Source organism: Hemitrygon akajei, chromosome 29 (assembly GCF_048418815.1).
Source record: "Hemitrygon akajei chromosome 29, sHemAka1.3, whole genome shotgun sequence".
NCBI lineage: Eukaryota > Metazoa > Chordata > Chondrichthyes > Myliobatiformes > Dasyatidae > Hemitrygon > Hemitrygon akajei.
In genome coordinates, this window is record NC_133152.1 from 50,301,607 (window position 1) to 50,326,734 (window position 25,128).

A 25,128-nucleotide genomic window follows, 5' to 3' on the forward strand; every position below is an offset into this window, starting at 1 on the left:
CTGCGGTTTGGTAGGACCAATTGACGTAGGTCTTGCACAGTGAATTGTAGGGCACTGAGCAGTGTGGTAGAACAAGGGCATCTGGGACTACTGATCTGTAATTTGTTGAATGTGACATTTGAGGTAAAAAGAGGTCGTAAAGAAAGTTTTTTTATCACATTGGCCTTCATATATTAAAGTACTGAGTATAGAAGATGGGATGTTCTGTTGAAGTTTTATAAGACATTGGTGAGGCCTAGTTCGGAGTATTGCGTACAGTTTTGGTCACCTACCTACAGGAAAGATGTAAATAAGGTTAAAAGAGTACAGAGAAAGTTTACAATGATGTTGCTGGTCTGGAAGGTCTAAGTTGTAAGGAAAGGTTGAATAGGTTAGGACTTTATTCCTTAGAATGTAGAAGATTGAGAGGAGATTTGATAGAGGTGCAAAAAACTATGAGGGTATAGATAGGGTAAATGCAAGCAGGCTTTTTCACTAAGGTTGGATTAGAACAAGAGGTTCTACCAGAGGGCATGTGTTAAGGATGAAAGGTGAAAAGTTTGAGGGGACATGAGGGGAGACTTCTTCACTTAGAGTGTCGTGAATGGGTGGAATGAGCTGCCAGCACAAGTGGTGCATGCAAGCTCTATTTCAATGTTTAATATAAGTTTGGATAGGTACTTGGATGGTAGGAGTATGAAGGGCTATGTTCCTGGTGCAGATCAATGGGAGTAGACAATTTAAATGGTTTTGGTATGGACTAGAGGGGCTGAGGGACCTATTTCTGTGCAATACTTCTCTATGACTATGAATCTATAACTTTACCTTCTTCATCATTAACTAAATTTTATATCGTTAGTCTGGAGATTGTGCTCTATGCACCAAGTTATTGTGCGTATTAAGAAAAACAGTGGACCTTGAGAAATTCTATTGTACGTTCCCCATCCAGTCCAAAACCAAATCCTTCACTGCTACTCTGCTTTCTGTAATTTAATGAATTTTCTATCTGTGCTATTATCCTAGGATTACTTTTATTATTTGCAGGATTTGTTTTTTATGCACATTGGCGATTGACAGTCTTGTTTTAATGGGTTCTATTGGGTTTTTCTTGTTTTGTGGCTGCCTGTAAGGAGAGAAAATCAAGGTTGTATATAGTATACATACTTTGATGATAAATGCACTTTGAACTTTGAACCTTCATTCCTACCATTGGACCCTGAAGACCCACACTCAACATTTTAACACTTAACAGCACCTTACACTCCACTGTCAGATTTCTGAACAGTCCATGCACCTATGAACACTACCTCACTATTGTTGCTCTCTTTTTGCACTACTTATTTATCTTCTTAATATATATTTATTATCTTAATGAATACTATGTATTGCACTGTACTGCTGCTGCAAAACAACAGATTTCATGACATATGCCGGTGCTAACTGATTCTGATTCCTACCCATGTAGCTGTCCAAATGTTTTTTTTTAAAATATTGTTATTGTAGCAGGCTCAACTATTTCCTTCGGCAGCTTGTTGGTCACTGTCACAGTGCTGGGAGCCTGCTGTGCACATAGGCTGCTACTCTTTACGCGTTACAACAGGAAAAGCATTAGGCTGCCTTCAAGCATCCTGGGGTCAGGAAATAGTCTATAGAAATGCAGAACTACCTATGTGTTTTATTAATTTTCTGTTCATAGCTTTAAAATATATGTAAACTAAACACCGCTTTGATATACATTCAGTGGCCACTTTGTTAGGTACAGCAGTGCAACCTGACGAGGTTGTCTTCTGCTGTAGCCTATTCACTTCAAGATTCAATGTGTTGTGCATGCAGAAATGCTCTTCTGCATACCATTGTTGTAACACATGGTTATTTTGAGTTACTGTCGCCTTCCCGTCAGCTTGAACCTGTCTGGCTATTCTCCTCTGACCTCTCTCATTAACAAGGCACTTTTGCCCCCAGAACTGTCCCTCACTAGATGTTTTTTTTTAACATTTTTAGCACTCTAGAGACTGTTGTATGTGAAAATATCAGGAGATCAGCAGTTTCTGAGATACTCAAACCACCCCATCTGGCACCAACAATCATTCTACGATCAAAGTCAGTTAGATCACATTTCAACCCCATTCTGATGTTTGATCTGAACAACAATTGAACTTAATGACTATGTCTGCATACTTTTGATGCATTGAATCATTACCATATGATTATCTGATTAGATATTTGCACTAATGAGCAGGTGTACATAATAAAGTGGCCACTGAGTATAGACCCAACTGACAGAAGTTTCAATGTAGAAAAAATGGGGCAAAGTATTGGGTGTTCGGGGATGTTCATTAATTTAGGAGGTCTAGTAGCCTCATGAAAGTTCCTATCCGCCCTGCTAATGGCCTATTTGTCCAACTCCCATTAAGGAAGCATCTATGTAGTATCAATGCCAGGACCACCAAACTCAAAGACAGTTACTTCCCCAAGCAGTATGGCTAATCAACACCTTCACCAACTAACCAACATCTCTAAATCCTTAACCACCATGATTTTATCATTTCCTGTCAGAGTCACCTTACATATGAACACTCCTGTGCTTAGCATCAATTTATGGACATACAATCAATGTATGAGATACAGGTAGGAGATACAGAAGCCTGAGGGCACATACTCAGCAATTCAGGAACAGCTTCTTCCCCTCTGCCATCCGATTCCTAAATGGACTTTGAAGCTTTGGACACTACCTCACTTTTTTTAATATACAGTATTTCTGCACCGGATGCGGTGCAAAGCGGGGGGCGAACATAAGTGGAGATGTGGAGAAAGCGAACCAGCTGAACAACTTCTTCAACAGGTTCGACAGCTCAATCTCATCCTCACCGCAGAAATCCACACCAGGCTTACTTCCCTCACAGGCAAATAGCCACTCACAGGAGACCTTGCCCACGCCCAGGATTACGGCTGCACAGGTGGAAGGTCAACTGAGGAAGATCTGTACCAGCAAGGCGGCTGGACCGGATGGAGTTTCCCCACGATTACTGAGGGCCTGTGCGACTGAGCTGGGAGAACCACTACAGCGCATCTTCAACATGAGCCTGGAGCAGAGAAGAGTACCCAGACAGTGGAAAACATCCTGTATTGTCCCGGTACCGAAGAAACCACAACCAAAGGAGTTGAATGACTTCAGACCTGTTGCCTTGATGTCGCACGTGATGAAGACCATGGAGCGGCTAATAATACAGAATCTGAGGCCACAAACCAGGCACGCCCAGGATCCTCTTCAGTTTGCGTATAAGGAGAAGGTGGGAGTGGAGGATGCTATCGCGTATTTGCTGCACAAATCACTCTCTCACCTAGATGGGGTCAGTTGTGCTGTGAGGATTACATTCCTTGACTTCTCTAGTGCCTTTAACACCATCCAGCCCAAGATCTTAAGGCACAAACTAACGGAGATGGGAGTAGACTCTCACATGGTGGATTGGATAGTGGACTACTTGACAGATAGACCTCAGTATGTGCGGTTGGGAGACTGTAGGTCTGACACGGTGGTCAGCAGCACAGGAGCGCTGCAGGGAACCGTACTCTCTCCAGTCCTGTTCACCCTGTACACATCAGACTTCCAATATAACTCGGAGTCCTGCCATGTGCAGAAGTTCGCTGATGACACGGCCATAGTGGGGTGTGTCAGGAATGGACAGGAGGAGGAGTATAGGAAACTGATACAGGACTTTGTGATATGGTGCAACTCAAACTACCTGCGTCTCAATATCACCAAGACCAAGGAGATGGTGGTGGACTTTAGGAGATCTAGGCCTCATATGGAGCCAGTAATCATTAATGGAGAATGTGTGGAGCAGGTTAAGACCTACAAGTATCTGGGAGTAGATGAGAAGCTAGACTGGACTGCCAACACAGATGCCTTGTGCAGGAAGGCACAGAGTCGACTGTACTTCCTTAGAAGGTTGGCGTCATTCAATGTCTGTAGTGAGATGCTGAAGATGTTCTATAGGTCAGTTGTGGAGAGCGCCCTCTTCTTTGTGGTGGCGTGTTGGGGAGGAAGCATTAAGAAGAGGGACGCCTCACGTCTTAATAAGCTGGTAAGGAAGGCGGGCTCTGTCGTGGGCAAAGTACTGGAGAGTTTAACATCAGTAGCTGGGCGAAGGGCACTGAGTAGGCTACGGTCAATTATGGAAAACTCTGAACATAGCACCATCCAGAGACAGAGAAGCAGTTTCAGCGACAGGTTACTATCGATGCAATGCTCCTCAGACAGGATGAAGAGGTCAATACTCCCCAATGCCATTAGGCCTTACAATTCAACCGCCAGGACTTAAGAACTTTTTAAAAGCTATTATTAATGCTTTTTGAGATAGTGATTTAGATGCATATCATATTTTTTACTGAGTTAAGTATTGTATGTAATTAGTTTTGCTACAACAAGTGTATGGGACATTGGAAAAAAGTTGAATTTCCCCATGGGGATGAATAAAGTATCTATCTATCTATCTTCTGTTTTTGCACATTTTTTAAATAATCTATTAAATATATGTAATTGATTTACTTGTTTATTTATTATGTTTTATTTTATTTATTTTTTTCTCTCTCTCTCTTTGCTAGATTATGTATTGCATTGAACTGCTGCTGCTAAGTTAACAAATTTCACGTCACATGCCAGTGATAATAAACCTGATTCTGATAAAATGAATATACATAATATATATTATGTATGTATATAAGCTGTCTTATATTCTGGGGGAAGCAACAGTGGCTGTGCTTCGAGAACTGAGTCTGGCCCTGTGGCTTATAAGGGCAGGAAACTGGAAAGGATGGCAGCAGTAACTGGGAACTCTATAGTTAGGGGGACAGATAAGCAATTCTGTGGATGTGAAAAAGAAACACGGATGGAAGTTTGCCTTCTAGGTGTCAGGGTCCACAATGTTTCTGAACTCATTCACAATATCCTCAAAAGGGAGGGTAAACAGCCAGAAGTCGTGGTACATGTTGGTATCAACGACATAGGTAGAAAAAGGGAGGAGGCCCTGAAAACAGAATACAGTGAGTTAGGAAGGAAGTTATGTAGCAGGACTCAGGATTGCTGCCTGTGCTATGCAACAGTGAGGATAAGAATATAATGAGGTGGCAGATAAATGTGTGGCTGAAAAATTGGAGCAGTGGGCAGGGATTCAGATTTCTATTGAGGCAGGTGTGACCTGTACGAAAGGGAATCCAAGGGGGACCAATATTCTTGCCGGTTGCGTACCCTAATTAAGGAATTCTATATAGAACTCTAAATAGTAGCCAAGATGTAAGAATGAGTTGCAAAGGCAGCTGGAAAGGGTATGTAATAAGGATAAATTCACAATTGTAATGGGGCACTTCAATATGCAAGAGGATTGGGAAAATCAGGTTGGTGTCAGTTCGCAAAGGAGGGAATTTGTTGAATGTCTACGAGGTGGCTTGTGCTCGAGCCTACTAGGGGAAAGTCTATTTTAGATTGGGTGTGGTGTAAAAAACCCAGATTTTATTAGTCAGCTTAATGTAAAGGAACCCTTAGGAGGCAGTAACCATAATATGATTGAATTCATACTGCAATTTGAGAGGGAGAAGCATAATGCACATGTATCAGTACCGCAATGGAATAAAGGGAATTACAGAGGAACTTGCCTAGGTGGATTGGAGGGGAATACTGGGTGGGGTTGACAGCACACAGAGGTGGTTGAAGTTTTTGGGAACAGTTCACAAGTCACAGGATAGATACAGTGCCTATAAAAGGTAGTCACACCTTGGAAGTTTTCATGTTTTGTTGTTTTACAATATTGAATCACAATGGATTTAATTTGGCTTTTTTGACACTGATCAACAGAAAAAGATTCTTTTGTGTCAAAATGAAAACAGATCTCTACAAAGTGATCTAAATTAATTACAAATAATTGATTGCAAAAGTATTCACCCCCTTCAAGTTAGTATTTAGTAAATGTACTTTTGGCAGCAATTACAGCCTTCAGTATCAAGGTCTGTATCAGCTTTGCACATCTGAACACTACAACTTTTCCCATTCTTCTTTACAAAACTGCTCAAGCTCTGTCAGATTGCTTGGGGATCATGAATACACAGCCCTTTTCAAGTCCAGCTACAAATTCACAATTTTAAGCCATTCCTGTGTAGTTTTAGCTTTATGCTTGGGGTCATTGTCTGACTGGAAAACAAATCTTCTCTCAAGTCACAGATGGTGTGTTTTTGATGATGTGTGGTGTTTGGTCTGATGGCCAAAAAGCTCAATTTTGTTTTCATCAGACCATAGAACCTTCTTCCAACTGACTTCAGAGTTTCCCACATGCCTTCTTTGTAAGCTCTCACTGAGATTTCATGTGAGTTTTTTCAACAGTGGCTTTCTCTTTGCCATTCTCCCATAAAACACCCAGGCAACCATTGTATGCACAGACTCTCCCTTCTCAACCACTGAACCTTGTAACTCCTCCAGAGTTATCATGGGTCTCTTGATGGCCTCCTTCATTCATCCCCTTCTTGCACAGTCACTCAGTTTTTGAGGACAGTCTGCTCTAGGCAGATTTACAACTGTGCCATATTCTTTCCATTTCTTGATTATTGACAACTGTACTCCAAGTGATATTCAGCGACTTAGAAATATTCTTGTATCCATCTCCTGACTTGTGCTTTTCAATAACTTTTTTGCTGAGTTGCTTGGAATGTTTTTTGTCTTCATGATGTTGTTTTTGCCAGGGTACTGACCACCAGCAGTTGGACCTCCTGGATACAGGTGTATTTTTACTACAATCAATTGAAACCCCTTGATTGCACACAGGTCTCTAAAAACAGATCTCTACTTAACTAATTACGTGACTTCTAAAACCAATTGGCTGCACCAGTGATGTTTTCATGCATCATATAAAAGGGAGGGGGTTAATATTTATGCAATCAAGTATTTTGTGTTTTATATTTGTAATTAAATTTAGATTACTTTGTAGAGATCTGCTTTCACTTTGACATGGAAGTCTTTTCCTGTTGATCAGTGTCAAAAAGCCAAATTAAATCCATTGTGATTCAATGTTCTAAAACAATAAAACATGAAAATTCCCAAGGAGGTGAATACTTTTTATAGGCACTTTATGCCCCACAGAAAAAGTTGTTCTCAAATGACAGGGCTAGGCAACCATGGTTGATAAGGGAAGCTAAAAACTGCATAAAAGCCAAGGAATGGGATATAATGTAGCAAAAGTGAGTGAGAATTTGGATGATTGGGAAGCTTTTAAATTCCAACAAAAGGCAAATACAAAAGCTGTAAGAAGGGAAAGGATGAAATATGAGGTCAAACTAGCCAATAGTATAAAGTAGGATACAAAGATTTTTTTCAGTTATATAAAGAGTAAAAGGGAGGTGAGTGTTGATATTGGACCACTGAAAAATGATGCTGCTGAGGTAGTGATGGGGAACAAAGAAATAGTAGATAAACTTAATTTGCTTCAGTCTTTACTGTGCAAGACACTAGCTGTATGCCAGATATCCATGAGTATCAGGGAGCAGGAGTGAATGCCATTGCTATTACATTGGAAAAAGTACTAGGCAAACTCAAAGGTCTTAAGGTGAATAAGTCACCTGAACCAGATGGACTATATCCCAGAGACCTGAGAGAGGTTACTAAAGAGATAACGGATGCATTGGTCAAGATCTTTCCCAGAATCACTTGATTCTGGCATGGACCTGGACGAATGGAAAATTGCAACTGTCGCTCCATTCTTTAAGAAGGGAGGAAAACAAAAGAGAGGAAATTATAGGCCAGTTAACCTAAGCTCAGTGACTGGGAACATTTTGACATCTATGATTAAGGACAAGGTTTCGGGGTACTTGGAGACTAGTGATAAAATAAGTAAAAGTCAGCATGGTTTCGTAAAGGGAAATCTTGCCTGACAAATTTGTTAGAGTTCTTTGGGGAAGTAACAAGCAGGGTGGACAAAGGAGAGGCATTGGATGTCATTTTACTTAGATTTTCAGAAGGCATATGATAAAGTGCCACGCATGAGGCTGCTTAACAAGATACAATCCTATGGAGTTACAGGAAATATACTGACACAGATAGAGGAATGGCTGAAGGGAGGAAGAATCAAGTGGTAATAAAGGGGGCCTTTTCTGGTTAGCTGCCAGTGACTAGTGGTGTCCCTCAGGGGTCAGTATTGGAACTGCTACTTTTCACATTGTTTGTCAATGACTTCGATAATGGAATCAATGGCTTAGTGGCAAAGTTTGAAGATGATATGAATGTAGGTGGAGGGGTAGGTAGTGCAATTGCAGCAGGACTTAGACAAACTAGAAAAATGGGGAAAAAGTGGCAGATACAATAGTGTTTGGAAATGTATGATAAAGCATTTTGGTAAAAAGAACAATAGTTCAGACTATTATCTAAATGGGCAAAAAATTCAAACATTAGAAATACAGAGGGTCTTTGGAGTCCTCGTGCAAGACTCCCAGAAGGTTAATTCACAGGGTGAGGCTGTGGTAAAGATGCAAATGTAACGTAATTTATTCCAAAGTAAATAGAATATAAAAAAACAAGGAGATAATTCTAACAAACAAGCTGGAGAAATTCAGCAGGTCAGGCAGCATCCGTGGAAACAAGTAGTCAACGTTTCGGGCTGAGACCCTTCATCAGGTCTGAAGAAGGAGGGGGCAGGGGCCCCATAAAGTAGGTGGGGGGAGGGTGGGAAGGAGAAGGCTGGTAGGTACCCGGTGAAAAACCAATCAGAGGAAAGATCAAAGGGTGAGGGAGGGGATAGGCAGGAAAGGTGAAGAAGGAATGTAAGGGGAAAGCACTACGGGTAGTAGAAGAAGGCAGAATCATAAGAGAGGTGATAGGCAGCTGGGAGAGGAGGCAGAGTGTTAGGGGGATGGGGGAAGGGAGGGGGAGGGACTTAGTTGGAGAATTCGATGTTCATACCAAGGGGCTGGAGACTACCCAGACAGTATATGAGGCGTTGCTCCTCCAACCTTAGTTTGGCCTCATCATGGCAGTAGAGGAGGCCATGTATGGACATATCTGAATGGGAATGTGAAGCAGAGTTGAAGTGGGTGGCAACTGGGAGATCCTGTCTGTTGTGGCGGACGGAGCGAAGGTACTTGACGAAACGGTCCCTCAATCTATGTCAGGTCTCGCCAATGTAGAGGAGGCCGCACCAGGAGCACCGGATGCAATAGATGACCCCAACAGACCCACAAGTGAAGTGTTGCCTCACCTGGAAGGACTGTTTGGGGCCCTGAATGGTGGTAAGAGGGGAGATGTAGGGACAGGTGTAGCACTTACGCTTGCAGGGATAAGTACCAGGTGGGAGATCTGTGGGGAGGGACTTGTGGACCAGGCAGTCGTGGAGGGAACAATCCCTGTGAAAAGCGGAGAGGGGTAGAGAGGGAAAGATGTGCTTAGTGGTGGGGTCCTGTTGAAGGTGGCGGAAGTTGTGGAGGATAATATGCTGGATCCGGAGGGTGGTGGGGTGGTAGGTGAGGACAAGGGGAACACAGTACCTCACCAGCCTCCAGATCCAGCATATTATCCTCCACAACTTCCACCACCTTCAACAGGACCCCACTACTAAGCACATCTTTTCCTCTCTACCCCTCTCCGCTTTTCGCAGGGATTGTTCCCTCCGCGACTGCCGAATCCACACTTCCCTCCCCACAGATCTCCCACCTGGTACTTATCCCTGCAAGCGTAAGTGCTACACCTGTCCCTACACCTCCCCTCTTACCACCATTCAGGGCCCCAAACAGTCCTTCCAGGTGAGGCAACACTTCACTTGTGAGTCTGTTGGGGTCATCTATTGCATCCGGTGCTCCCGGTGCGGCCTTCTCTACATCGGCGAGACACAACACAGATTGAGGGACCGCTTCGTCATGTACCTTCGCTCCGTCCGCCACAACAGACAGGATCTCCCAGTTGCCACCCACTTCAACTCAGCTTCACACTCCCATTTGGATATATCCATACGTGGCCTCCTCTACTGCCATGATGAGGCCAAATTCAGGTTGGAGGAGCAACACCTCATATACTGTCTGGGTAGTCTCCAGCCCCTTGGTATGAACATCGAATTCTCCAACTAATTCCCTCCCTCTCCCTTCCCCATCCCCCTTTCACTCTGCCTCCTCTTCCAGCTGCCTATCACCTCTCTCATGATTCTGCCTTCTTCTACTACCCATAGTGCTTTCCCCTTACATTCCTTCTTCACTTTTCCTGCCTATCCCCTCCCTGCTTTCTCTCCCTCACCCCTTGATCTTTCCTCTGATTGGTTTTTCACCTGGCACCTACCAGCCTTCTCCTTCCCACCCTCCCCCCACCTTCTTTATAGGGCCCCTGCCCCCTCATTCTTCAGTCCTGACGAAGGGTCTTGGCCCGAAACGTTGACTACTTGTTTCCACGGATGCTGCCCGACCTGCTGAGTTCCTCCAGCTTGTTTGTTCGTGTTGATTTGACCACAGCATCTGCAGTGTACTTTGTGTTTACTAAGCAGATTATTCTGAAGCTTTAAAGACTCTAGTCAGGCCGCACTCTGAGTATTGTCAACAGTTTTGGGCCCCATATCTCAGAAAGGATGTGTTGTCGTTGGAGAGAGTCCAGAGGAAGTTCACGAGGATTATTCCAGAAATGAAGGGGTTAACGTATGAGGAGCGTTTGAGAGCTTTGGGTCTATACTCATTGGAATTTAGAAAAATGTGCGGGGATTTCATTGAAAACTACCAAATGTTGAAAGAACTAGAGAAGGTGGATGTGGAGAGGGTGTTCCCTCTGATGGGGGTATCCAGTACTAAAGGGCACAGCCTCAAAATAGAGGTGCGACCTTTTAGGGGGGAATATTTTTACCCCAGAATTGGTGAGTCTGTGGAATGCTCTGCCACAGGCTGCGGTGGAACCTCAGTCCGTGGGTATATTTATACCGGAAGTTGATAGATTCCTGATTGGTCAGGGCATCTAGGGATATAGTGAGAGGGCAGGTGTATGAGGTTGAATGGGATCCGGGATCAGGCATAATGAAATGGCGGAGCGGACTCGTTGGGCTGAATGGTCTAATTTGCTCCCATGTCTTATGGTATTCATATTATTGTGTTTTCTTTAGTTGTGTTGCATCGGATCTGGAGTAACAATTATTTCTATCTCCTTTATACTTGCGTACTGAAATGAAATTAAACAACCTTGAATCTTGAATCCTTAAATAGGGCACTGGTGGGAGCGTTCTATTTCAACGAGGAATGTTGGCGCACATCTCAATAAACATCTTTAAACACAAGAGATTCTACAGATGCTGGAGATCCAGAGCAACACTCACACACAAAATGCTCACAGCTTTAAGATTTCATGGAGGGCGAGGAGCTGGTTCCAGTGCCAGCTAGATCGCGGGCGTGAGAGCTCGATTCTAATTACGTTTGCTGATAACCGTGTTACCCCCAACGAGAGCCGTGGAGAATCTCCGGCTGCAACATGGAAAGGCGGCAGTTTCCCATTGCTCCGCTGACTGCTGACCTGCCCCGCCAGAATCCGTGTTAAACCCGGCAGCAGTCCCCAACTTCAGGAAACTAACATGGAATTGACCAGTTTTATGTTCACCTCTTTACTTCTATTTCACCAGCACACTAAGTTTGTAAGGTAAGACGTAACTGTATTTGGCGTCCTCGTACTCTCTCGGAACAAGGTCGGACGCCATCCTGTTCATTCTCCAAAACGCGTAACTTTTTAAAATGAAAGGGCGGGGAATTTATTCCTCCAGCGGTTTTCATTATAGAAATATTATATTGACATCTCGTTGTGCATGTGCAAAATTAACCATTAAGCCGCTTTCAGGGACAGCTAATTGTGTCAGTGCGCATATCCATTTGTGCGCACCCAACCTATATCCCTTTATCTCAAATGTTGGGTCTGGGTACATCCCAAGTTTCTGATTTGAACCTTATCAAAGTACAGGGGAAACGCTGGGTGTTTTCTTTTTCAACAGAATTTCCCTCTTACAATGTGCAAACATTTGTTAACTCTTCCGCATTACACTTGACCCACTTTCGTCTTCCAAGCGTATCTCTATGTAATCTCTTTCCTGCAGATTTATTACTTTCGAATGAAGATATTTTTCTAAATGTACTGTACACGATTAAGCTGAAAAAGGTGGTCGCTATTATAATTTTGTTTTCAGTGTAACCTCGATTTTGGCTTTATTACTTTATGTGGAACAAACTGTTACCAGTGGTGGATGTGGGTTTGATTTCAACATTTGAGAAATTTGGATAAGTACATGGATGGGAGGGGTATGGAGGGTATTGTTCCAAGTGCAGGTCGATGGGGCGAGCCAGATTAATGGTTCGGCACAGACTAGATGGGTTGAAGGGCCTTTTTCTGTGTTGTCGTGAAGTGTTCTAAATTTCAGCACAAGACTTTGCAAGAGGCTGTGTGCTTAGATTTTGCCATGAAGTGCACACTATTTTAACGATTTAATGGTTAATACCGCATCTGACTGATTGCTCAGCGTTAATGCAATAATCGTTAAGCTGACAAGTTGAGTTCCAATTGTCTTCCTCATGCTAAAAATTAATTATCCGTTTTAATTAATTCTATAGTATCCTTTTCTCAGAGGTTGAAATGTCTAATACCATATGGCATGCATTTAAGGCGACAGTGGGGAAATATTAAAAGATATGAGAGACAAGTGTCTTACGTAGAGTAGTGAGTGCCTGGAATGCGCCGCCTGAGGTGGTGGTAGAGGCAGATACCTTAGGGACTTTTAAGAGACATTTAGATAGGCTCATGAATTTGAGGAAAATTGAAGGATGTGGACATAGCATAAGCAAAAGAGATACGTTTTGTTGACCATTTGATTATTAATTTATTTGGTTTGGCACAATATTGTGTTCCTGGGCTGTACATTCCTATGTTTTCAAACATTGCCTCCGTATCCTTGCAGAGAAATCACTAATCGTCATCTCTTCAAACTATGGTACACTTAAAGATCAGATCTCCACACTTTATGCCCATCCTGTATCCTTGGAACATTAATCAAAACTCAAGAATAAAAGTAGTTTCAGTTATTAAATTAAATGTTAAACAACAGATTTGATTCCATTGGTCTGCTATGGCAAAGGCCAAGTCTTTTGCCTACAACGCTTTTCAAAATGCATATTCAAAATTCAAGGTTGTTTAATGTCATTTCCAGTATATAAGTGTAAGGGAGAATGAAATTTTTACTCTGGATCCCATAAAGCACAAAAAAACCAATAAGATAAAAAACACAACACCAATAAAACACAATAAATATAAACACATAAGAGAGCTGGTACACATAGATTGATTATATGTCCACAAATTAACGCTAGGCACAGGAGTGTCTGTATATAAGGTGACTAACAGGAAATGATAGAAACAAAGAAACATAGAAAATAGGTGCAGGAGTAGGCCATTTGGCCCTTCGAGCCTGCACTGCCATTCAGTATGATCATGGCTGATCATCCAACTCAGAACCCTGTACCTGCTTTATCTCCATACCCTCTGATCCCTTTAGCCACAAGGGCCAGATCTAACTTCCTCTTAAATATAGCCAATGAACCGGCCTCAACTGTTTCCTGTGGCAGAGAATTCCACAGATTCACCACTCTCTGTGTGAATAAGTTTTTCCTCATCTTGGTCCTAAAAGGCTTCCCCTTTATCCTTAAACTGTGACCCGTCGTTCTGGACTTCCCCAACATCAGAAACAATCTTCCTGCATCTAGCCTGTCCAATACCTTTAGAATTTAATATGTTTCAATAAGATCCCCCTTCAATCTCCTAAATTCCAGTGAGTATAAGCCTAGTCGATCCAGTCTTTTTTCATATGAAAGTCCTGCCATCCCAGGAATCAATCTGGTGAACCTTCTCTGTACGCCCTCTATGGCAAAAATGTCTTTCCTCAGATTAGGGGACCAAAGCTGCACACAATATTCTAGGTGCGGTCTCACCAAGGCCTTATACAACTGCAGTAGAACCTCCCTGCTCCTGTACTCAAATCCTTTTGCTATGAATGCCAACATACCATTTGCCTTTTTCACCACCTGCTGTACCTGCATGCCCACCTTCAATGACTGGTGTACAATGACACCCAGGTCTCGTTGCATCTCCACTTTTTCTAATCGGCCACCATTCAGATAATAATCTGTTTTCCTGTTAAAGCACTGATAAAGCAGTGTTTGGGGGTGTGGAGGGGTGTGTTAGTGGGTGGTGCTGATCATCCTTACTGCTTGGGGAAAGTGACTGTTTTTGAGTCTGGTGGTCCTGGTGTGGATGCTACGTAGTCTCCTCCCTGATGGGAGTGGGACAAACAGTCCATGAGCAGAGTTGGTGGGATTCTTCATGATGTCATTGGCCCTTTTCTGGCACCTTTCTGTGTATGTGTATATAGTATATATTTCCTTTCTATAACTATTCTAGTTACTCAGAGGCACCATGTACACATCTGCTTCAAGCAGGCTTCAATTATACCAGTGCCTAAGAAGAACATGGTAACCTGCCTCAATGACTATCATCCAATAGCACTTATATCCACAGTGATGAAATGTTTTGAGAGGTTGATGATGAAACATATCAACTCCTGCCTGAGAAGTGACTTGGATCCACTCCAATTTGCCTACTAGATCAATAGATCCACAACTGAAACCATCTCATTGGCTCGTTACTCACCTCTGGAACATCTGCACAGCAAAGATGCACACATCTACATGCCCTTTATCATCCACAGCTTAGTATTCAATACCATTATCCCCTCAAAACTAATCAATAGGCTTCAAGAACTTGGCTTCAATATCTTCTCGTGCAATTGGATCCTTGACTTCCTCACTTGTGACATTTCAGATTGGCAACATCATCTCCTCCATGATCTCTATCAGCAAAGGTACACCACAAGGCTGTGCGCTTAGCTCACTACTCCACTTGCTTTACACTTATGACCGTGTGGCTAAGCACAGTTCCAATACTGTTTTCAAGTTTGTTGATGATACCACTGTTGTAGACTGTATCAAAGGGGGTGACAAATCAGCATACAGGAGGGAGATTTAAAATCTGGCTGAGTGGTACCTCAACAACAACCTCTCAGTCAATGTCATCAAGACAAAAGAGCTGCTGATTGACTTTAGGAGAGGGAGGAAATCAGAGGTCCAAGGGCCAGTCCTTATCAAAGGATAAGAAGTGGAGAGGGTCAGCAATTTTAAATTCCTTAGCGGACCTGTCCTGGGCCCAGGACTTAAGTACAATTACGAAGAAAGCACAGCAGCACCTCTACTTGAATTTTGAACTTTGGGTAGGTAAAAATGCCTTCTGGCCATTTTTAGTGCTGATTATGATCCTCAATATTCACTCTATTTGTTTTACAGCTGCGCAGACCAGCCATTTCGCTAAGCAGGAAATATTTACATGGCCTGAAAAATGCAAAGGAACTTAAATTTTTTTGTAATATGTATACTATAAATATTTAGAATGAAAATTTTAAAAGCACATTTTTATTTATTTTATCTATTAATTGAAGGGTATCATGAAATATACCCTTATCTATTAATTGAAGGTATCATGAAATATACCCTTATCTATTAATTGAAGGTATCATGAAATACAGTACAACAAAGAAAATCTTCATGTTTCATAAACTTTTTCTTTTTCAATATTTTTATTGATTTCTTACAAAAAAGAATGCAGAGTACAGGATATATAGCATATATCAATTACAATATATTTGAATCACACTTATAGTCTCATTACCCCATATTCATGTGAACTAAATTGAATCATAATATTGAAAAGTAATAATTTTATTTTACAAAAAAATCTAAACCCACTACCAAAAAAAGCTGTTTGGTAAAAAAAGAAAAAAAATCATTATCATATAGTTGTGGTAAACTACATATACCTGTCTGTACACGCCCCTCTGCTGACTGCTCCTGTGGCTCCTCCCACAGACCCCTGTATAAAGGCGATTGGAGGCACTGCTCCTCCCTCAGTCTCCAGGATGTTGTGTGGTAGTCTCTTGCTGCTAATAAAAGCCTATCGTTCGCCTCCCGTCTCTGAGAGTTATTGATGGTGCATCAGTAGTAAAACATATTATTAGCCAACATCTGTACTTGATAGCAAATCAAAGATTTTGAAAATATTTCCACTAAACTAAACTGGAACAAAAAAAAAAGAGAAGTTTAGTGTTTTTTTTCCCTTTTATGAAATAAAATCTCCAATTTTTTTTATGATTTGTTAAGAGGAGTTGTGGTTGTGGTTTCTTGATTAGATTGTATATATAACAGCATAACATTTTACCTATCTGATTTTGACAATATATACTTTTTTTTAACTGCTGTTTATACGTCTTTTGTATTATCTGTTTGCCAAACCTCTCCTCTGATTTGTATATTTTTTACTGGTAAATCAATAAAAAGATTGAAAAATGAAATGAAATGAAAATAATTCAAAAAAGGCCCCCACAGTGTTAGAAAGTCTTGTCTTGATTCAGAAATTGAACAACGAATCTTCTCTAAATTTAAGCATGACATAACACCGCTTAGCCATTGAGCATGAGTAGGCGGAGCAACAGCTTTCCACCTAAGCAACAATGCCCTCCTAACTATAAGAGAAATAAAAGCCAAAATGTTGACATGTTTAGCGGGCCAGAAGTTTGTTAACAATAAGCTACTGATTTCCATTCTGTGTTTATTGTTACAATTTATAATAATTTTGTACCTTGAAACATTGAAAATATGAATACGTTGAAGCTTTAAAATGTTTTGGAGTAAAGGTTGTGGTACATTTATTGATATTTAGAAAAATTATGGATTATATTCATTAACACATAATTACAGGGTATTTCGCAATTATATTAACATAGATTTCAAATTATATTAGCATAATATGGGCTGAGAAGTGGCAGATGGAGTTCAACCCAGAGAAGTGTGAGGTGGTACACGTTGGAAGGACAAACTCCAAGGCAGAGTACTAAGTAAATGGCAGGATACTTGGTAGTGTGGAGAAGCAGAGGGATCTGGGGGTACATGTCCACAGATCCCTGAAAGTTGCCTCACAGGTAGATAGGGTAGTTAAGAAAGCTTATGGGGTGTTAGCTTTCATAAGTCGAGGGATAGAGTTTAAGAGACGCGATGTAATGATGCAGCTCTATAAAACTCTGGTTAGGCCACACTTGGAGTACTGTGTCCAGTTCTGGTCGCCTCACTATAGGAAGGATGTGGAAACATTGGAAAGGGTACAGAGGAGATTTACCAGGATGCTGCCTGGTTTAGAGAGTATGGATTATGATCAGAGATTAAAGGAGCTAGGGCTTTACTCTTTGGAAAGAAGGAGAACGAGAGGTGACATGATAGAGGTGTACAAGATATTAAGAGGAATAGACAGAGTGGACAGCCAGCACCTCTTCCCCAGGGCACCACTGCTCAGTACAAGAGGACATGGCTTTAAGGTAAGGGGAGGGAAGTTCAAGGGGGATATTAGAGGAAGGTTTTTCACTCAGAGAGTGGTCATTGTGTGGAATGCACTGCCTGAGTTAGTGGTGGAGGCAGATCCACTAGTGAAGTTTAAGAGACTACTAGACAGGTACATGGAGGAATTTAAGGTGGGGGGGGGGTTATATGGGAGGCAGGGTTTGAGGGTCAGCACAACATTGTGGGCTGAAGGGCCTGTAATGCGCTGTACTATTCTATGTTCTATATAATTTCAAATTTATATTAACATACAAAAGAAAATTCCAGCTGTGTGATAACCAAGGCTATGTGCATGGGAGCATATCGGTTACAGCATGGTCTCATACCCACACAGCTTAGAGGGAACAATAATTATGGATCAGAAATGAGCCCAAAGTTGGTGTTGACATTTGTACATGTGTCTGGAGCATGCTGCAAGGATCTGTGCTTCTAAATGGATATCTGAAAAATGGCCCATGCCGGTATTGGGTAGAGTTTCCTTCAGACCGGGCTCTAGAGTTTCAGTTCACTAAACTGGTGCAACAATTCTCGATTTTTCTTCAGAATGTTTTCTGATTCATGTTTTCCAATTCACCAGAGATGGGATATATTTAGTTAGCTTTACTTGTTTTAGCAAAGAAATTAGATAATAAGACCATAAGATATAGGGGCAGAATTATGCCATTCAAACCATCGAGTCTGCAGCGCCATTTCATCATGATTGATTTATCACTCTTCTCAACCCCCATTCTCCTGCCTTCTACCGTAACCTTTGACATCCTTAAAGAAGTCCACTGTACTCACTACTCCTAGACTTCCCCACTATAGGAAACATCCTCTCCTCCTCCACTCAATCTATGTCTTTCAATATTTGATAAGAGTCTCCCGTTGGCAGTCCATGGAGTAGGATGCGTGTGTGCTGCTCCTAATTTTGATAACCTACTTCACACTGCTAGATCCATTTAAAGTTTGAAGATTTATTACTTTTACTGAAGGTTTTATGATTTAATTACGATGGCAGGGATTTTAAAAATAAGCTGGAAAAACCGTTGCTGAAACCAACCCAACAGAGCAATCAGCGGAAGTCCTTACTTCAGAAAGAATGCTCACTTTAATGCAAGATATGAATACTAAGAATGCTAGCCTGGTGAAGGCTAATGAAAAGTTTGAAAAAATTATTTCCGTTGTCCAGGAATCTTGTGGCAATCTGGAAATCCGATTCGAGGCGCTCAAGAAGACTACTAACAGAATTAAAAGAGAACAGGAGGCAATGAGTCAAGTTATTAAAGAACAAGAATTAAAGATATCAGCTATGGAAAAGAAAATTAATGAGGCTACTTCAGAAATATCGAGAATTAAGAAGAAAATGGTTGATCTGGAAAGTAGAAGCTGCAGGATGAATTTACGCATACTGGGTTTGCCTGAAAATATGGTATCCGGTGAGCTATTAAAATATTTTACAGATATGTTACATTCGCTTTTTAGTGAGATACTTGAAGACCCTCCAATGATAGATAGAGCCCATCATTCTCTCCGTCCAAAGCCTTCACCTGAGATGAAATCTCGCCATGTGATACTATGCCTGCATTATTTTACAACTAAAGAAACGATTCTCCGAGATGCAAGGAAGCTTGGGAAACTAATATTTACTGGGACAGCCATTCGTATAATTGAAGATTTTGCTTCAGAGGTTTATGCTGAAAGAGTTAAATATCGGGAAGCGATGGCTGAACTTTATAAGAGTAATTGTCAACCTTCTTTGCGCTTCCCGGCTCGTCTGAGAATCTCTCCATCTAATGATCGTCCCAAATGGATCGACTCTCCAGAAGAGGGTTGGAGATTCATAAAGGAGTTCAAATCCGTCTCGCAAGCAATTTGAACAATTAATCCTTAGCTGGGAGTCGTTGAAATGGGAAAAAACTTTAATACTTAATATAGTTTTGGATTTAATATACACATATTTACTTACTTTTTTATTGACTTGTAAGTGGTTAGCACTAGTCATAACACATTAATTGGTTGGATTTATCCTTTTTTGAATATATGACTAACTTATTTTAAATGAATTTAAGATGGCTGATGTTAGTTAGGTTCTAACCTTTGTTAGACATAATATCAAAATATTTGAAATTGTTTACTTCATTTTTCTCTGTTTTATCTTTAGCTAGTGGTGTTAATACATAACTATCTGAGAAGAGTCTGCCAATCAGGGATAGGGGGTAGTAGTTTAGCATGCTGTCCGCCTATTAGATGGTTTTTGGGCTTTGAGGGGGAAGGGTGGGGTTATTAGATTTGGCGTTTTCTGACTGGGCAATCCTGAGAGGTTTTTTCTGTCAATCATGTTGCATTTTTGTACTAATTCTCTTCCAGCTATTTTTTCAGAACCTTGGATTTGATCAGAGAGTCTCTCCTCTCTTGGTTTTTCTCTCAGGATGGACTGCCCAGTCTTTTTTTTCTCTTTAGAATGGTGGTTTTTTTTCTCTTTTCTTTCATATGAAGATTTCTAATAGTCCTTCCTTTCTTAATAAATTGATAAGAGGAGAATTATACATTCTATATCAAATTTATACTTTGTAGATCAACACTATGTGTGATTCTGATATTATTTTACCTTCTGTATCTGCTATTGACATATATACCAGAGATATTCTCCTCCTGTTTGTATACACACTTTTTAAAAAAATCAATAAAAAGATTGAAAAAGAAAGTTTCAATTATATCGATCCTCATTCTTCCAAACACCAGAGTGTACAGCCCCAGAGCCTTCAAATGCTCATTTTGTTTTGTACAATTTGACCACAAACTCCACTTCACTTTAGAATAACAGGCATCAGGGAATTGCCTTGTGCACACAAGCACAACTCATCTAGTATGCCTGACCTGCTGCTTGGTGTCAGATACATCAACTACTGTACAGTGACCATTGAGCAGTGTAAAATGGTTGTTACAGGTATAACCTATTATCCGTGTTGTTTTCAGACAGGAAGTCAAGGAACAAGCCCTGTTGCAGTGTGCAAAGAGACATAAAGGCCCTTTGACTGGAATATTGAAGTACTGTCCACACCTTCTGCTGGGCTAATTTATCTGTGCCTCACTTTTAGCATCACTGACAATCACAGCATCCTGATATTATGTACCTCCATTCCAGATGCTGTGAGCATAAGACATGAGAACAGAATTAGGCCATTCAGCCTATCAAGTCTACTTTACCTTTTGATTGTGGTTGATATATTTTCCTTCTCAACCCCATTCTCTTGCCTTCTCCCCATAACCTTTGATACCCTGACTAATCAAGAACCTATCAACCTCTGCTTCAAATATACTCATTCACTTGGACTCCACGGCCGTCTGTGGCAATGAAATCCACTGGCTGAAATCCTCCTCATCTTTGTTCTAAAGGGACATCCTTCTACTCTGAGGCTGTGCTCTCTGGTTCTAGACTCGTATAACCATATAACAATTAAAGCATGGAAACAGGCCATCTCGGCCCTTCTAGTCCATGCCAAACGCTTACGCTCACCTAGTCGCACCTACCTGCACTCAGCCCATAAACCTCCATTCCTTTCCTGTCCATTTACCTATCCAATTTTTTTAAATGACAAAATCGAACCTGCCTCTACCACTTCTACTCACCTATGATAGAAAACATCCTCTTCACATCCACTTTATCTAGGCTTTTCAATCTTCAGTAGATTTCAATGAGATGGCTCCCTCATTCTTGTGAACTCCATTCTTCTAAACTCCAATTTAAATATACTCAGTGACTTGGCCTCCATAGCTATCTGTGGCCAAGAATTCCACAGATTCTCTGGTTCCTTGAGGGGTCTGTACTTCACAATGCAACTTGGGGGTAACATCAGGCTGATTTCTTGGAGTATTGGTCTACAGATACGTAACAGAACAATATACCCCTTTTTCTAACTTCCACTCTGCTTTAACTCACCACTTTGTTCTTTATGCATTAGTACTGCGCCTATCACAGAGACGGTTCTCTAAAATCTGGCTTGCTATACAGCAGTTAGTGTGGCAATGATGTGATTAGCTTTCAGATGCTTTACCCTGTGATACAGAGTGAAAACCACACTAAGAACTAAAACATTTGAAATTAAAGCACTTTCCTGATCACCTGGCCAGGCAGCATCTATAGGAAGAAGCGCTGTCGACGCTTCAAGCTGAGACCCTTCTTCAGGACTGACGAAGGGTCTTGGGCCGAAACGTCAACAGCGCTTCTTCCTATAGATGCTGCCTGGCCTGCTGTGTTCCACCAGCATTTTGTGTGTGTTGCTTGAATTTCCAGCATCTGCAGATTTCCTCGTGTTTACTGATCACCTTCTAGCTATCCTCCTTTCCCTCCCCCACTTTTTCATTCTAGTGTCATAACCCTCCCTTTCCAAAATGTCAACTGTTTATTCATTTCCATAGATGCTGCCTGACCTGCCGAGTTCCTCTAGCATTTTGTGTGTGTTCTTCAATTTCATGATTTGTTTATTTGAAGGTCACCTAGTAATTCAAAGTTCAAAGTAAATTTATTAGTATATGTCACCATATACTACCCAGAGATTTATTTTCTTGCAGGTATTTGTGATAAATACAAGGAAACACAATAGAGTCAATCAAAAACTACACACAAATTAGGATGGACAATATGCAAAAGACAACAAGTTTTGAAATACATGAAGTAAAACAAAATAAAAATAATAGATAAATCATTAATGCATAATATTGAGAGCATGAGTTGTAAAGTTCTTGAAGAACCATTCATTTTCAGCCTTGCACATTTATAGAGATGACTACACTAATCTTTAAGGAGATAGACCATAAAACATAGGAGCAGAATTAGGCCTTCCAGCCCATTGAGTTTGCTCTGCTATTCTATCATGGCTGGTTTATTATCCATCTGAACCCTATTCTCCTGCCTTATCCCTATAACTTTTGATGCCCTGGCTAATCAAGAACCTATCAACCTCCACTTTAAATATACCCAAGGACTTGGCCTCCACTGCCATTCAAGGTTATGAATCACAAGATTTGCCTTTATAACTGTACTCCTACATCCCTTGTACTCCTCTGGTGATTCATTTGTTTCCAGTCATCTATATCTGTCATACTCCTCATTCATTTTTCTAACCAGAGCCTTAATATCCAACTTAACTTCCTGGGAGTCTTATAGTAAAATAAATGCATTGTAACCTATCAAACTTTTCTCTTTCTCTTCTCTGCCCCTGCCTTTTCTGCCTACTGGATTTACTTGTTGTAATTTCTATTTATTTATTTGAAGATACAGCGCATAACAGACCCTTTCAGCCCAATGAGCTACACTGGCCAGCAACCTACCGATTTAACCCTAGCCTAATCATGGGACAATTGACAATGACCATTTAACTTACTAACTGGTACATCTTTAGACTGTCGGTGGAAACTGGAGCACCTGGAAGAAACCCACGTGCACATGAGGAGGGAACATTCAAACCTGCTTACAGAGGACATAGAACATAGAAATCTGCAGCACATTACAGGCTCTTTGGCCCACAATGTTGTGCCAACCATGTAATCTACTCTAGAAACCGCCCAGAACTTCCCTAATGCATAGCTCTCTATTTCTCTAAGCTCCATGTACCTATCTAAGAGGCTCTAAAAGACCCTATTGTATCCTCTTCCACCACTGCCGCAGGCAGTGCATTCCAAGCACCCACCACTCTCTGTGTGGAAAAACTTACCCCTGACATCCTCTTGGTACCTATTTCCAAGCATCTTAAAACTATGCCCCCTCGTGTTAGCCATTTCAGCCCTGGGAAAAAGCTTCTGGCTATCCACAAGATCAATGCCTCTCATCATCTTATACATGTCAAAATTGAACTCTGAACCCCAACACCCCAAGCTGTAATAGCACTGTGCTAACTACTACACTAGCATTTTCACCCTAACTTTGTTATTTGTCACAGTATTGCTTTGGGTCCTACCTCCAGCAAGCCACCCCACTAGGATATGAAAAGTTCCCCTCCAGTACAAGTGCAATCCATTCCTCTTGTATAGCTCACCAGAACAGTTCCCAATAATCTAAAAATCTCAATCCACTCCACCATCCCTATTCCAGTACTTCGACCGCAGATATATCTGTTCAATTCTCCTGTGTGGCATTGAGAGTAAACGAGAGGTGAATTCCAATCTCTTGACATTTGTTCTTCATGGACAGGAGATCAATGTATTTTGAACACCAGAGTTAGACAAGATTCTTATTGCTTCATTACTGATCAGATTTGGTTCTATCTCGGGAATCAGAATCAGGTTTTTTTAATCACTGACATAGGTTATGAAATGTGTTGTTTTGTTGCGGCAGTACATTGCAATACATTTAAAAATACTATAGTGGAAAATGAGGGCAAAAAATAGTGGGTTCATGGGTTGGTTCATTGCTTCATATGCTGTTTTCTAAGCTGGTGACCATGTATGCTAGATGGAGTAAGTGGAGATATCAGGGGTAATTTTTTTATGCAGAGAGTGGTGAGTGTGTGGAATGGGCTGCTGGCGACGGTGGTGGAGGCGGATACAACAGGGTCTTTTAAGAGACTCCTGGACAGGTATATGGAACTCAGAAAAATAGAGGGCTATGGATAACCCTAGGTAATTTCTCAGGTAAGAACATGTTCAGCACAGCTTTGTGGGCCAAAGGGGCTGTATTGTGCTGTAGATTCTCTATGTTTCTATGTTTTGCCTGGGATACACTTCCCAACAATTATTAATTAATACTAGTTAATTAATTGTCAATTATTGCTTCTCAAAGCAGCTTTTATTGAAATTTCATTAAAATATATCAATTTTGGTGAATTTGGCTCCATAATGCCAGTTCTAAAAAGGACAACTTTTAAAAAGCTATAAACCAAATTAATAAACCATGAACTGGCATAATATAATTGAAAATATTGCTGTTTGGAAAATAAAATGAACATTTAAAGAGATTAAAATGTCAAATGCATGGGTGGCCCAGAGGTGCTGTTAGTAGAGCTGTTCTCTCACAATTTCTTTGACCAGTGTTCAATCCTAATGATTAGTGCTGTCTGTGTGCAGTTTGCACTTTCTCTCTGACCATGTAGGGTTTTCCCAGTGCTCTTGTTTTTGTTTCCACACCTCAAAAATGTGTGGTTTGGTAGGTTAATCATTTGCTGTAACTTGCTATAGTGTGAGAATTGCAGAGTTCATAAAACCGTTAGACAAAGGAGCAAATTAGCCATTCAGCCCATTGAATTTGGGGACAGTTAATGAGAAAGTAAGAACATAATAAATAGGAGCAGGAGTAGGACATTCAATAAGATCATGGCTGATCTGGCCATGGACTCATCTCCACCTACCTGCCTTTTTCCCCATAACATTTAATACCCCTACAACCTTGTCTTAAATATATTTACTGAGGTAGCCTCCACTGCTTCATTGGGCAGAGAATTCCACAGATTCACCATGCTGGGAAAAACAGTTCCTCCTCAACTCCATCCTAAATCTACTCAGTCCTAAATTGTTTCTGTAAGATCCTCTCTCATTCTTCTGAATTTCAGCAAGTTCAAACCCAGGTGATTCAATCTTTCCTCATAGTCTAATCTCCTCATCTCCGGAATCAACCTGGTGAAGTTCCTCTGCACCACTTCCAAAGCCAGTATATCCTCCCTCAAGTAAGGAGACTGCACTCAGTATTCCAGGTGTGGCCTCACC

The 25,128-nt window shown here is 41.2% G+C and overlaps 1 protein-coding gene across 2 annotated transcripts in view; it reads left to right on the forward strand.

Annotated features, from left to right (window-relative positions):
- The first annotated feature begins 11,453 nt into the window (after positions 1-11,453).
- gabrd (gamma-aminobutyric acid type A receptor subunit delta) overlaps positions 11,454-25,128 on the forward strand; it is a 161,943-nt gene continuing 148,268 nt past the window's right edge. For both annotated transcript variants that reach the window (XM_073032459.1, XM_073032460.1), the window contains exon 1: positions 11,454-11,611. In XM_073032459.1, the coding sequence (XP_072888560.1) occupies positions 11,547-11,611 (65 nt within the window). In that variant the 5' untranslated portion in view covers positions 11,454-11,546. The remainder of the gene's footprint in view (positions 11,612-25,128) is intronic.